Source organism: Urocitellus parryii, chromosome 3, assembly GCF_045843805.1.
Source record: "Urocitellus parryii isolate mUroPar1 chromosome 3, mUroPar1.hap1, whole genome shotgun sequence".
Classification (NCBI taxonomy): Eukaryota; Metazoa; Chordata; class Mammalia; order Rodentia; family Sciuridae; genus Urocitellus; species Urocitellus parryii.
Genome location: NC_135533.1, coordinates 24,928,681 through 24,942,456, shown reverse-complemented (window position 1 = coordinate 24,942,456; position 13,776 = coordinate 24,928,681). Strand labels below are relative to the sequence as shown.

Below are 13,776 nucleotides of genomic sequence, written 5' to 3'. Positions count from 1 at the left end.
CGGGTGGACCAATGGTACAGAATAGAGGACACAGTAACCAATCCACAAAACTACAACTATCTTATTTTTGATAAAGGGGCTAAAAGCATGCAATGGAGGAAGGATAGCATCTTCAACAAATGGTGCTGGGAAAACTGGAAATCCATTTGCACCAAAATGAATCTGAATCCCTATCTCTCGCCGTGCACAAAAGTTAACTCAAAATGGATCAAGGAGCTTGATATTAAATCAGAGACACGGCATCTGATAGAAGAAAAAGTTGGTTATGATCTACACGCTGTGGGATCGGGCTCCAAATTCCTCAATAGGACACCCATAGCGCTAGAGTTAACAAATAGAATCAACAAATGGGACTTACTCAAACTAAAAAGTTTTTTCTCAGCAAAAGAAACAATAAGAGAGATAAATAGGGAGCCTACATCCTGGGAACAAATCTTTACTCCACACACTTCAGATAGAGCCCTAATAACCAGAATATACAAAGAACTCAAAAAATTAGACAATAAGATAACAAATAACCCAATCAATAAATGGGCCAAGGACCTGAACAGACACTTCTCAGAGGAGGACATACAATCAATCAACAAGTACATGAAAAAATGCTCACCATCGCTAGCAGTCAGAGAAATGCAAATCAAAACTACCCTAAGATACCATCTCACTCCAGTAAGACTGGCAGCCATTAGGAAGTCAAACAACAATAAGTGCTGGAGAGGATGCGGGGAAAAGGGCACTCTTGTTCATTGCTGGTGGGACTGCAAATTGGTGCAGCCAATTTGGAAAGCAGTATGGAGATTTCTCGGAAAGCTGGGAATGGAACCACCATTTGACCCAGCTATTCCCCTTCTCGGTCTATTCCCTAAAGCCCTAACAAGAGCATGCTACAGGGACACTGCTACATCGATGTTCATAGCAGCTCAATTCACGATAGCAAGACTGTGGAACCAGCCTAGATGCCCTTCAATAGATGAATGGATAAAAAAAATGTGGCATTTATACACTATGGAGTATTACTCTGCATTAAAAAATGACAAAATTATAGAATTTGGAGGGAAATGGATGGCATTAGAGCAGATTATGCTAAGTGAAGCTAGTCAATCTTTAAAAAACAAATACCAAATGACTCCTTTGATATAAGGGGTGTAAACAAGGACAGGGTAGGGACGAAGAGCTTGAGAAGAATATTTACAGTAAACAGGGATGAGAGGTGGGAGGGAAAGGGAGTGAGAAGGGAAATTGCATGGAAATGGAAGGCGATCCTCAGGGTTATACAAAATGTCATATAAGAGGTAAGGAGGGGTAAGTCAAGAGAATACAAATGGAAGACATGATTTACAGTAGAAGGGGTAGAGAGAGAAAAGGGGAGGGGAGGGGAGGGGAGGGGGGATAGTAGACAATAGGACAGACAGCAGAATACATCAGACACTAGAAAGGCAATATGTCAATCAATGGAAGGGTAACTGATGTGATACAGCAATTTGTATACGGGGTAAAAGCGGGAGTTCATAATCCACTTGAATCAAACCGTGTAATATGATGTATTAAGAACTATGTAATGTTATGAACGACCAATAAAAAAAAAAAAAAAAAAAAAAAAATCTAGTACTACTATACATGATGCTTAGGGTGGTCGCTGTGTTCAAGTTCTAAAGTGGTTGTTTTTAAATAAGAGTATATTAATTAGGATAACATGACTTTTTTGTAAAAATGCTTTTCATAACTTTAATGCTTGCATTTTGGAGGGCTCTACCATTAAGCCACCTCCCCAGCCTTGTTTCTGTACATTCTCTTTCCTTCAGATGTAATATCTCTTTATGTAAAAAAAAAACTCTTACTTTTTTTTTTTAGGTTTCCAGCTACTGATGTTACAAACAATAAAATACGGGAGCACAGAATTGAGGAAAAGACTTAAACCAGGTAGATAAATAATGAAAGTCTGAAAAAATAAAATTACCATTCATTTTTATAAAGGATGTTATTAATATAATTGACAAAACTGTAATATGAACTGTGTTGTGTCAAAATTAAATTTCTTGAAATTGTTTATTATACTTTGATAATATAAGAGAATATATTGTTGTATTTAGAGTAAAGGAGCATGGTGTATGCAATCTACTTTTGAATGGCTCAGAGAAAGTTAATGATATATACTGTGTAAGAATTTGTGAAGAAGTGGATCACTAGGAACTTGTGTAACACCAGTGGAAGTATATATTATTCTAACTTTTCTGGAAAGGATTTTGGCCATTTTTATCAAATTTTTAAATAGGTCAGCCCAACAATCTTACTTTCTCTCCTAGGGTAATTGTAGGAAGACTATAAAAAGTTGTGTGGATAAGGATATCGTGTCAGAATGTTTTACAGTTAAGAAATTGGCAACAACCTAAGTGTCTAAAAGATGAGATTCTTTAAATATAATTAAACACTGTGCAATCAGTAAAAGTTATATGAATCTATATTGACACAATATCATTGTCACAGCAGGTTAAAAAACAAACATGAATAATAATAACTTATTTTTATTTTGTTGTTGTTGTTTTGGTACTGGAGATTGAAACCAGGGGCACTCAATCACTGAGCCACATCTCCAGTCCCTTTTTATATTTTATTTAGAGACATGGTCTCACAGAGTTATGTAAAGCCTTGCTAAGTTGCTGAGGCTGACTTTGAACTTGTGATCCTCTTGCCTCAGCCATCCTAGCCACTGGAATTATAGGATTGCACCACCAGACCTGGCTTACCCTGTTTTTATTTTTCAGAAAAAGGGACACATACACAAATATATGAATTTGTATACATGTTGGATTAATACTTTTAGTTGGATAAATAATCTGTGTGCACATGTATATTTACACACACACACATATACACACACATACACATATACATGTGGATATATAAGTTAAAATTTGGAAAGCTGACACTCTTGCTAGTGATGAGTTTTGATTAGTGAGTTTTCAAGTGAATTTTATACTTTTTATATTATCCAACTTTTAAAAAATAATTATTGCTTTTGTCATCAACTTTTTGTAACAATGTTTTTGATTAAAGTTATATGTTTTTATTTTATTTTGTACATAATTGAAACTTTCATTATGCAATAAAATAGTCCTACTCTGTACTAGATTAGAAAAGGACTGAGTAGTGTTTATGAGGCTAACTTGACAGATTCCATGACTTGTTAGTCTGTTGCCTTCATTCTGGCAAGTGGTCAACATCTGTGTCTGGCTCTGTCTTAGCTGTCTTACAAATGTGATGCTGCTCACATAACTTAGCCTGAAGTATATTATCATGTTTGTAAGATCAGAGGACATGTTCTACTAATGGCAGTTGTAAGGTACCTTTTATAAAAGAATTTATGTATTTACTTTTTAAAAAAATATTTATTCTTAAGCTTTAGGTGGATACAATATCTTTATTTTACATTTATGTGGTGCTGAGGATCAAACCCAGTGCCTTGTGCATGCTAGGCGAGCACTCTACTGCTGAGCCACAACCCCAGCCCTGTATTTACTTTTGATAGAGGTTAAAAATGTGTTTTAATATAAATTCTGATCATTGTTCTTATAGTTTAACTTTGAGTTGCCAATTTTTAAGGTTTTTCCATTAACCTTTTTTTATTTTGCTTTTCTTTAACAGGACTTTTCTTCAATTAGTTAAAAATATGGATCCTGAAAAAGGGAGCTCACAGACTGTGAAAGTGACACCTTTTCAGCAAATTCTTGCCTCCTGTACTGGAGCAATATTGACATCACTAATGGGTAAAATTCTGCTACTGATGTTTATTATGTGACTTTGAATCAGTGTTTCCATGATGCTAATGATATTATTTTATCAGATTGATAACATGAAAAGTTATCAAGTCAGAAAATCAAGATACTTGAATTTTAATTCTTGCTTCGCCATTCTTAGGATTCTTACTTAGGGACAGAACCTACTTCTCTCTAGACTTCATTTTTTCATCTCAAATTAGGGGTTTATAAGAGGAGTTCTTGGGGGTTCCCTATCAACATTAAACTTTTCAGATTATTATCTCTGAAAATTACAAAGATAGAATTAAATATTAGCATATTGAATAAAACAGAAGGTGAACAAATTTTATAGTAGTGACAAAACAATGTTTTACTTTGCCTACATTACAAGTGAATTTCTTAAATTTCTCTGGATCACATTTTTGTTTCTTAAAAAGACATGGCCAAATGACACTGTTGATAGTTTAGCATTTAATGATTGGCTAGTTTATTTTAAATAAGTTAACAAGTAATTGCTCTATAACAAGTAATTGCTGTATCTTCAGGTCAGAATTTTAGAATGTTAAAGGCCTTAGAAATTATCTGATTTTCTAACTCTGATGAGGGATAGTTTTCTTGGAACTATACTTGATATTTTTTCCTACTTGGATAAAATATGACATGCAAATTTGCCTTTGCCATGCTGTTCCAAATAAGATGACACAACCTGTGTTAAAGATGATTTATGGTTAGATATTCCAATTTTCATTTCCTATAGCTTTTATTTGATACAGATAAATTTAACAGATTAGGAAGACCATCAGGGTTTGATTATTGACTATTGTAAAACAAAGTTATTTTTATATATTTAAACAGATTTTTAGAAACTTTTATTCTTTACCTTAGATAACATATTTTCCTATAAACACTAGTATTTTATTTTTTATTTTTTTTAAGTATTTTATTTTTAATGCTAATGTAATTGTAGATATATTATAAATAATAATTTAATACTTGTTAGAGAAGTGCTGCCTGTCTTTTCACTTAAGCTCTTTGAACAAAATTCAAGGGCAAAAATTAGAATGTTACATTCAAGAGTACTTAAGATAAATAACCTTATTCATTATATAGCCATGAGGAAAAGCATGCATGGATGTATATTGTGGTTTTTGTAAAATCTTTGTACAATTTATAGGTATCACTTGCTAATTGAAATTTTTATGTACCTTCATAGTAACACCCCTGGATGTTATTAAAATTCGACTCCAAGCCCAGCATACCCCATTCCCCAAAGGTATGTGTGAGAGTTATCCTAATAATGTTGTTTAATTTTTCAATGTTACTGAATTCATTTTCATTTGAATAATTCTTTTTAAAAATTTATTCTGTATTCACAAACATTTTTGGCCATTTTGTAGTACATGATGAGGTCTAGGCAGAAAAAACATGAAACACTCTTTTGGATTTACCAATTAAGAGCAGAGGGATTATTATATATTTGAATATGTGCCTCTCATGTAAGAACAGAATTATAAGGGAACTTAGACTCTAAATTCTTCCTTTGCTCAAGAATTATACTTATTCTAGAACATTCATGACAACTATCCAATTGTTACTTAAATCTAGTGATTGGAAATTCATTATTTTATCAGGCAGGTTGGTTTATTTTTGGACTGTCATTTCTGTGAAATTTCATATGAATAATTATATATTTTTACAAGCTGGGCAAGAGTAGCAATTCCAAGATCAATCATTTAAATGTTTATTAAAATAGCAGCATTTCAAATATATTTAAATAGCAGAAAACAGACTAGACTGAAAAACATTGGCTTGGATATAAATGCTTCCCTGTTGAATGCATAGCAGTGAGATGGAATTAAAATCAATCATATTTCAGATGAATGAAAAAGGATTAGGTAGATTATAGGAAGAGGCTAGGAAGGTAATTTCTTACACATTAAAGAAAGCCTTAAAAGCAGAAGGAGATTCTCAGACTTACATATTGATGAAACTCACAGAATTATATACATATTGAACAGAGAAGACAATTTTGGCAGCAGGAGTGAGACTAATAAATGAGAAAGAATTGGTATTAGCAAAAGTTGTGGTAAATTAGGTAGGAACTGGCAGACATCTACATTGAGCAGTACAAGTACAGAGAAAAGGACAACACATACCACTATTTACATTGAGATGAACATTTAGTCTCCTTTTTATTTTTATTTTTTTGCCTTGAATTTCGTTGGCATACTACAGTTTTCTTCTGGGCAAATAGAGGAGACATGAACCATGTTTTCAAAACACATTTTCCTCCTCTTTCTTTCTTCTTCATTACCTCATATAATTTAAAAGATTGTGTTTCTGTGTACATTTCTTACTACAGTCCCAAAAACACAAAATCCACTAATTTACTCCATTACATTGCACAGCTGTGAATTTAAAACTATATCATTTAACAAATTGAATTAATTATGTATGTTTCATTCTAGAAAGAAGAGATAGTTATTTTTCTTTTTTAAGGTTATTTCATCATAATTTTCTAGTCACCTCATTATACTTTCAACTTGATTATGTGAAATAATTGTTGACCCCTGGAATCTTCTTTGTTAGGAAAATGTTTTGTATATAGTAATGGACTCATGGATCATATGTGTGTCTGTGAAGAGGGAGGCAACAAAGCATGGTATAAGAAGCCAGGAAATTTTCAGGGGACATTGGTAAGGAGATTATATTATTTGGAATTACTGTATATTTTCTATTTTTATATTTATTCTTATATATGAAAAATTTTCTCATTGCAGGGAAGTAATAAGTCCATTATATTAAAGAAGGAAAAGGGAAGTACTTTTTTCCTTTATAACTCTGTTAACTTTCATTGGTTCATACTTTTTATGTACAAAAAAGAGGAAGTAACTTTTTAAAAATTAGACTTTTGTTTTAAGATAATGGTAGATCAGATGTAATTTTAAGAAAAATATACAAGACAGATCTCAAGGATGCTTTTCCCAGATTCCCACCCACAATGACAACAAAATCTTACCAAACTAGCAACAATCACAACCAAGATATTAACATTGTTCTAATTTTAAAAAATAAAAAGAATAATTCCACCACTATAAGGATTCTTCCGTATTCCACATTTTCCTGTGCTCTCTCCCACTCATTAACCCCTGGTAACACTAATTTGTTTCAGTTTATAAGATGTTGACATTTCAAAAATGTTTTATAAATGGAATCATAAAAAATGAATTCTGGGGTAGTCACTTTTCACTTAGCATAATTATCTGGAAATTCATCCAGGTTGTTATATGTATCAATTATTTGTTCCTTTTTTATTGCTCTGTTCTATTCAGTGATTTTGATGTGCCATATCCAGTTTTTAGCTATTATGAATAAAGCTGCTACAAAAATTCATTTACAGTTTGTGTTTGTGTGTGTGTGTTGTAATAAAATCTTCATTTGCTGAGTGCACATGGTAATTGCATATTGAGAGCTTAAGATAACTGCCAGCATGTTTTTTCTAAAGTAGCTCTACCATTTAACATCCCCATCAGCAACATGTAAGTGATCTGGTTCCCTTGTGTTTTCACTAGCATCTGGTGTTGTCACTATTTGTATTATATCAATTATTATATATGCATAATAATATCTCATTGTAGTTTTAATTTGCACTTCTCTGGTGACTAATGATGTTGAATATCTCATGCTTATTTGCCATTCTATTCAGTGAAATGGATCTTTATGTTATTTGCCCACTTTCTAATTAAATTGTTTGTATTTTTACTATTGAATTTTGAGAGTTGGTTATATAATCTAGACACTGGTCCTTTTTGGGGTGTGTGGTTTAAAAATATTTTTCCCCATTCTCTGGGTTGTTTTTTTATCTTATTAACATGATCTTTCACACAGTAAGTTTTTCATTTTTTTTTTTTAGTTGTAGTTGGACACAATAATTTTTTTATTTTTATGTGGTACTGAGGATCAAACCCAGCATCTCACACATGCTAGACAAGCGCTCTACCACAACCCCAGCCCCAAGTTTTAATTTTGATGAAATCCAATTTATAGTTTTTCCTTTTATAAATCATTCTCAGCACTTTTTACCTACCTTTAGACTCTGACAGTTTTCTCCTTTGTTTTCCCCTAAAAGTTTATAGCTGTATATTTAAGCCTTCAATGCATTTTGAGTTGTTTCTGTTTAAGGTATGAGACTGAAGTTGAAGATTGTTTGTTGCTGTTGCTGCTACCTGTGGATGTTCAGCTGCGTTTGTTTTTTTTTCACCCATCAAGTTGTTTTTTATGCCTTCATATACATTTATGTTGAACATTTTGAGCTGTATCTATTTCTGGGTTCTCGATGCTGTTCTGTTGATTGATAATGTCTGTCACTTTATTCATATAACAGTCTTAATTACTGTAGCTCTGTAATAACTTGAAATGGGTCAGTTCCTAAGCCAACATGACAGAGATTTGGGCCTACTTTTTCTTCTATTAGGTGCAGGGTCTCTTTCTAATGCCTAAGTCCTTGATCCTCTTTGTTAACTGACTGACACTGCTTCCAAAGAAGGAAGATACCACCTTGTTAATGCTGGGTCAAGCTACAAGTCCCAGTTTCCTGCTCAGTCTCCATTGGCACACAGTTTTGAGAGAAGATCTCTTTACTATTAGGCGAGGATAAGGATTTTGGCTCCCCATGTAGTTTCCACTAATTCTGTGGTGGACTCGTCTCATTACTGCTGGGTGATAGTGAAAGTCCTGACTCTCCACTACTCTTCCACTGACTCCACCCTAGTGAGAGTGGGGGAACTTATAATTGATCTGGTGGGGCAAAGTTTCAGCTCCCTATTGACCTATGACACCACACAAAAAATGGTGTTACAGTGCCTCATTGCAGCCTTCACAGGGATAGAAGTCTAGGCTACCTATTGGCCTTTGGTGGTATGGGTAGGTGGTGCCACAGGTTTTTCTGTGGTGTTTGGTTAGAGTGGAGTAGCTACTGTCTAAAGTTTTCTATTTTCCTGAGCTTCCCCTTTCCTGGGAAAATATGCAGTCCTTTGTGACTAGCTTTTTTTTTTTTTTTGTTCCTCACCACAGTATTTTAAGTCTTGTAAATGTTATGGCATGTATGAGTATTTACTTTTTATTCCTAAATAACATTATTGTTTGAATATGCCATATTTTTCTGTACATCAGTTGCTAGACATTTGGTTCCCACTTTGGAGAATGAATCATTACTTTCTGAATATTCAATTTTTTTGTATGAACATGTGTTTTAATTTCTCTTGAATATATACCTAGAGTTGGTATTGTTGGTTTATATGGTACCTCTACACTAAATCTTTTGACACTATGCCAGACCTTTTCTAAAGTAGCTTCATCATTTTATTTTCCCATCAGAATATATGATGGTTCCAATCTTATTGTGGTTTTGCTTTGCATTTCATAATGATCAATGTTCTTGAACATTTTTTCCATACAATTATTAGCTATTTGTGTATCTTCTTTGGAGATATGTGTGTTGTAATCCTTTGCCAATGTTTAATTTTTATTAACTTTTAAGAGTTTGTCTATTAACAGCAGACTTCCTTCAGCTTCTAACTACTTAGAGCTCCTCTCCAGAGTCTTCAAAAAGTGGGCTTTAATAATACTTTCTCAGATTTCATACTTGGTGAAGAGGGTTTATCTTACCAATTCTCTGCCATCGTTACTCTACTTATTTTCTTATAATAATGTTTCCAAACCTTTGTTTCTAAGCCCTAAGTAGAAAAATCCAGATCTGAGTAATATAGATTTTATTTTGTAAGAACTGTTATCCAGAAATTCTTCACTATACTTGCATTTGTGTACTTGCATTGAAATTCTATTTTTTAAAAGAATGGACAGCTATAAATCAATGGAGCTCATATTTGAGAAATAAATGCTTGAAAGAATCAAATTACCAATAAATTATCACTATACATTTCTATGTATCAGGTTTAGGGATATATTTTGACTAATTTTTTTTTCTATTTTAATTTTAGGATGCCTTTTTTAAAATCATTAGAAATGAAGGCATTAAATCCCTGTGGAGTGGCCTTCCTCCTACTCTGTAAGTTGAAATTTAATATTTTTTTCTGATGGTTATTTAATCTTACAATTTCCATGGTTAAACAAAGTCTTGTATTTTTAATATTAGAACTCTGTCTTAGTTAATTTTTTATCTCTGTGACAAAATATCTGAGAAAAACAGTTTAAAGGAGGAAAGATTTATTTGGGCACACCATTTCAGAGGTTTCAGTCTATAGTTGGTTAGTTCTGTGGCTTTGGACCTGAGACAAGGCAGAACACTACAGCAGAAGGGCATGGTGGAAGACACTTGTTCCCCTCATGACAGCCAGGAAGCAGAGAGAGAGAAAGAGAGGAATGGTTCAGGGACAAAATGTAAAAGGCATGCTGCCATTGACTTAACTTTAAAAAAGTTTGTGTCACATCCCAATAGCACTGTCAGCTGGGAATCAGTCCTTCTACAGATGAGCCTTTGGTGGACATTTCAGATCCAAGCTATAATAAATTTAATTTTCTGAAGCATTGTTCTTTGAGTCTCACAACTACCCACACATTTGATGATGTGCTGGAAGGGCTCACAGGACCTAAGGGAGAGTTATACTTATGAATATGGTTTATTACAGCTAAAGGATACAAGAAGAATTGGTAAGAGGAAAAAAACACGTTGTACAGAACACATTTTTCTTCCAGTAACTCACCGAAGTGTGTAAAGTGTTTCTGCCTTGGGAAACTCGGATTTCACAATGTATACCATTAACTGGTTGTTGGTCATGTAGGTACATTCTGTCTTTGTGACCAGTTATGATTAGCCAAACTTCAGATCCCCAGAGGGAAAATAGATGTTTCACATATGTTACATTGTTTGCACAAATCCACTTGGATTAGTTGGTTTAGAGCTTTAGACATCTAGAAAGTATTATCATACTGAATATTCCAGTGGCTAAATTCCCATGAGTTAGTCAAAGCTCAGCATGCAAACAGGGCCTCTTAAAGATAATTATAGAAGATTCAAGCAACCAGACCTGCTGTGTTAGCATAATTTTTTTCTTTATGTTCAGAAATAATTTAGGCTAGGTACAATGGCACATGCTTTTAATCCAGCCATTCATAAGGTTGAGGCAAGAAGATCACAAGTTTGAGTCTACCCTTGACAATTTAGCAAGACCCTGTCTCAAAATAAAAAATCAAAGGGGCTAGGAATGTCACTCATAGTAAAGTATCTCTGGGTTCAATTCCCAGAACCAGAGGGAAAAAATAATTTAGTGTTTATTTGATTTTTATTTTACCAAAACTGTGAGGTATACTGTATTATGTGTATATTTCCTCCAGGTAATTCTACTTACTAGCAATTATATGAATATGATAAACTAGTAGATCTGAATGTAAAAATTCCAAAATAAAATATCTTGGCTTTCTCTGCCTCATTTATTTCTAAAAATTTCTATCCTTTGTATAGAATCAATTTTGAGGCATTTATTTTAATGCCTAAGATTATAAAGTTAGTGGAAGATCTAAGAGCACTATTTCAGTCCTACTCCAAATTCTTAGCTTCAAACTTCACCATAGAATATTAAAGCATTCCTCCAGGTGTGGTGGCACATACCTGTAACTCCAGAAACTCAGGAGTCTGAGGCAAGAGGATTGCAAGTTCCAGGCCAGCCCTAGCAAATTAGTGAGACCCTAAACAACATAGTGAGTGACAACCTGAATCAAAAAAAAAAAAAAAAAAAAAAGAAAGAAAGAAAGAAAGGGCAGGGGATATGGCTCGGGGTAAAGTGCGTCTGGGTTTAATCTCCAGTATGAGGGATGGGGTTGGGGGGAATGGTTATTAAAGCATTCCAAACTATGGTCTGTTAAACCATAAACATAAAGCATAAACTGGTTTCTTATTGCATTAATATTTCTGACATGACAATGCCCACAACATTGTATGTGAATTTAATAATTCCCTTTTTATATTTTCATTTAAAAGAATGGGTCATTAGAATTTCCTCAAAACATTAATTCTGGTAATGTTAATTGTAGTTTATTTCTTGTTGTAAGCTGGAGTGATATATTCCCATAGTTCAAAAATATCTTACTGTTGTTCAACAACATTTTATTGCAGTGATTCTCATATTAAGGTAAATATTAATTGGGAAATCATATCTGAGAGAACAGAAACAGATCAAAAAAGATGAGGAAAAGGACAAGTGTTCTAATTTTATTTCCCTATTTATGACCTGAGGTTATATAATTTATATTATCTGAGTTTGGTAACATAGCACTTACTTAATGCTACATATTATAATTTATCTTATATAGCATTTATTTGATGCCATATATTGGAACTTCACAACTAGAGGAGGGCAGATACCAATCTTATAACTTTTTTATTGCTAAATTAAATGCCAATAATTTTTTACATAAAAGAAAAATTTATCTTATGGGCTGATTTGTTGTTTTTTAGCTTATCCAAAATAAATGATTTTGGGCTGGGGATTTAGCTTAGTTGGTAAAGTGTTTGCCTCGTATGCACAAGGGCATGGGCAATCCCCAACACCACAAAAACAAAACAAAACAAAAAAGAAAAGTTTTTTTTAAAGCTTATAGTAATATTTGAATTTAATTCAATAGTATGTTTGAGATCTTTTGATAATTTTGAAAAAAAATTTTGTTTCTATCAGAGTGATGGCAGTTCCTGCCACAGTTATTTATTTCACCTGCTATGATCAATTAAGTGCTTTTCTGAGATCTAAATTAGGAGAAAATGAAACCCGAATACCAATTGTTGCTGGAATTGTGGCCAGATGTAAGTAATGAATTTTTATATTCTTTTTGACTTCTGTTTAGAACATCCATTTAAATTTGGTATCCACAGAGAATTTGTACAATGTAGAAAGAATATCAGTATATTTTGCATTCCAGTTTGTACTAATTTGTTAATATCTTTATTCCAAAGGTAACAAGGCATAATGATTGCCCTCAGAATGAGATGGAATTAGCCCATCTTGGTAGAATCTTGGGACAGTTTTTAGAGTGCCATCAGAATTGATTCTTACTCCCTTAAACTTCAAAGATGTTATCTGGGTCCATGTATGTTTCTGGCCAAAGTCTTGAACCATTTTCTTCATAACCTTAGGTTCAGAGTTTAGTCAGAAGGAAATATGCTTCTATGCAGAAGAACATTTATATCTGTGAAACAGAAGTGAGGTTTATTGGGGGCACTAATTGGAATTAATTATTGTAATAGTTCTAGTTGATTATAAAATTTCTGGGACTAATCTTGAAAGAGTTGAAACCAGAAAAAGGTATATGAAAAATATACTTTTTTGTTTCATCAAGGGAGAAAATCTGTGTCAATGTTTTGACATCAGTAGGTATTTTAATGTTTGCAGACATTTCAGAATAAAATGTTAAAATATAAAATACATGAAATATTTTTACATGTGTGTTTGCGTACATGGCTTTATTTTTGTTTTCTTTTATTTGATTGGTTCTGTTAGTTGGTGCAGTAACTGTGATAAGTCCGTTAGAATTGATTAGAACCAAGATGCAGTCTAAGAAGTTTTCTTATGAGGAACTGCATCGATTTGTCAGCAAGAAAGTAGCTGAAGATGGTTGGATTTCACTTTGGAAGGGCTGGGTTCCCACTATCCTTAGAGATGTACCTTTCTCAGGTAGGATATGTCTTCTTACTAGTAGCTTATAAATTTCACATAACCTTGTCCTTATTCTTATATTACTTTTACTAAGGTTTAAATCCTTTATGATTAAAGGTAAGCTATTTTCTGTAGTGACCACAAATTCCAGGTTCATTTGGGCTTTCAGATCTTCATAAGCCTTTATTGAATGAAGTTTCTAATTCAAACCTGGTTTTCTCTTCTCCTTGTGTTTAATTTTCTTTGAAACTTTAATTAGTAGGTATTCATATTCAGAGAATAAAAACTACCTTTAACCTTATTCTAAATAAGTGATAATCAGTAAGGTAAGTAAACTTTTCAAATCAAAATATCATAAA

General features: G+C 33.1%; 1 protein-coding gene across 2 annotated transcripts in view; it reads left to right on the top strand.

Moving 5' to 3' along the window:
- Slc25a40 (solute carrier family 25 member 40) overlaps positions 1–13,776 on the top strand; it is a 54,984-nt gene that overhangs the window by 30,258 nt on the left and 10,950 nt on the right. For both annotated transcript variants that reach the window (XM_026399381.2, XM_026399379.2), the window contains exons 2-8: positions 1,849–1,917; positions 3,640–3,761; positions 4,966–5,025; positions 6,342–6,448; positions 9,752–9,819; positions 12,443–12,567; positions 13,262–13,435. In XM_026399381.2, the coding sequence (XP_026255166.1) occupies positions 3,665–3,761; positions 4,966–5,025; positions 6,342–6,448; positions 9,752–9,819; positions 12,443–12,567; positions 13,262–13,435 (631 nt within the window). In that variant the 5' untranslated portion in view covers positions 1,849–1,917; positions 3,640–3,664. The remainder of the gene's footprint in view (positions 1–1,848; positions 1,918–3,639; positions 3,762–4,965; positions 5,026–6,341; positions 6,449–9,751; positions 9,820–12,442; positions 12,568–13,261; positions 13,436–13,776) is intronic.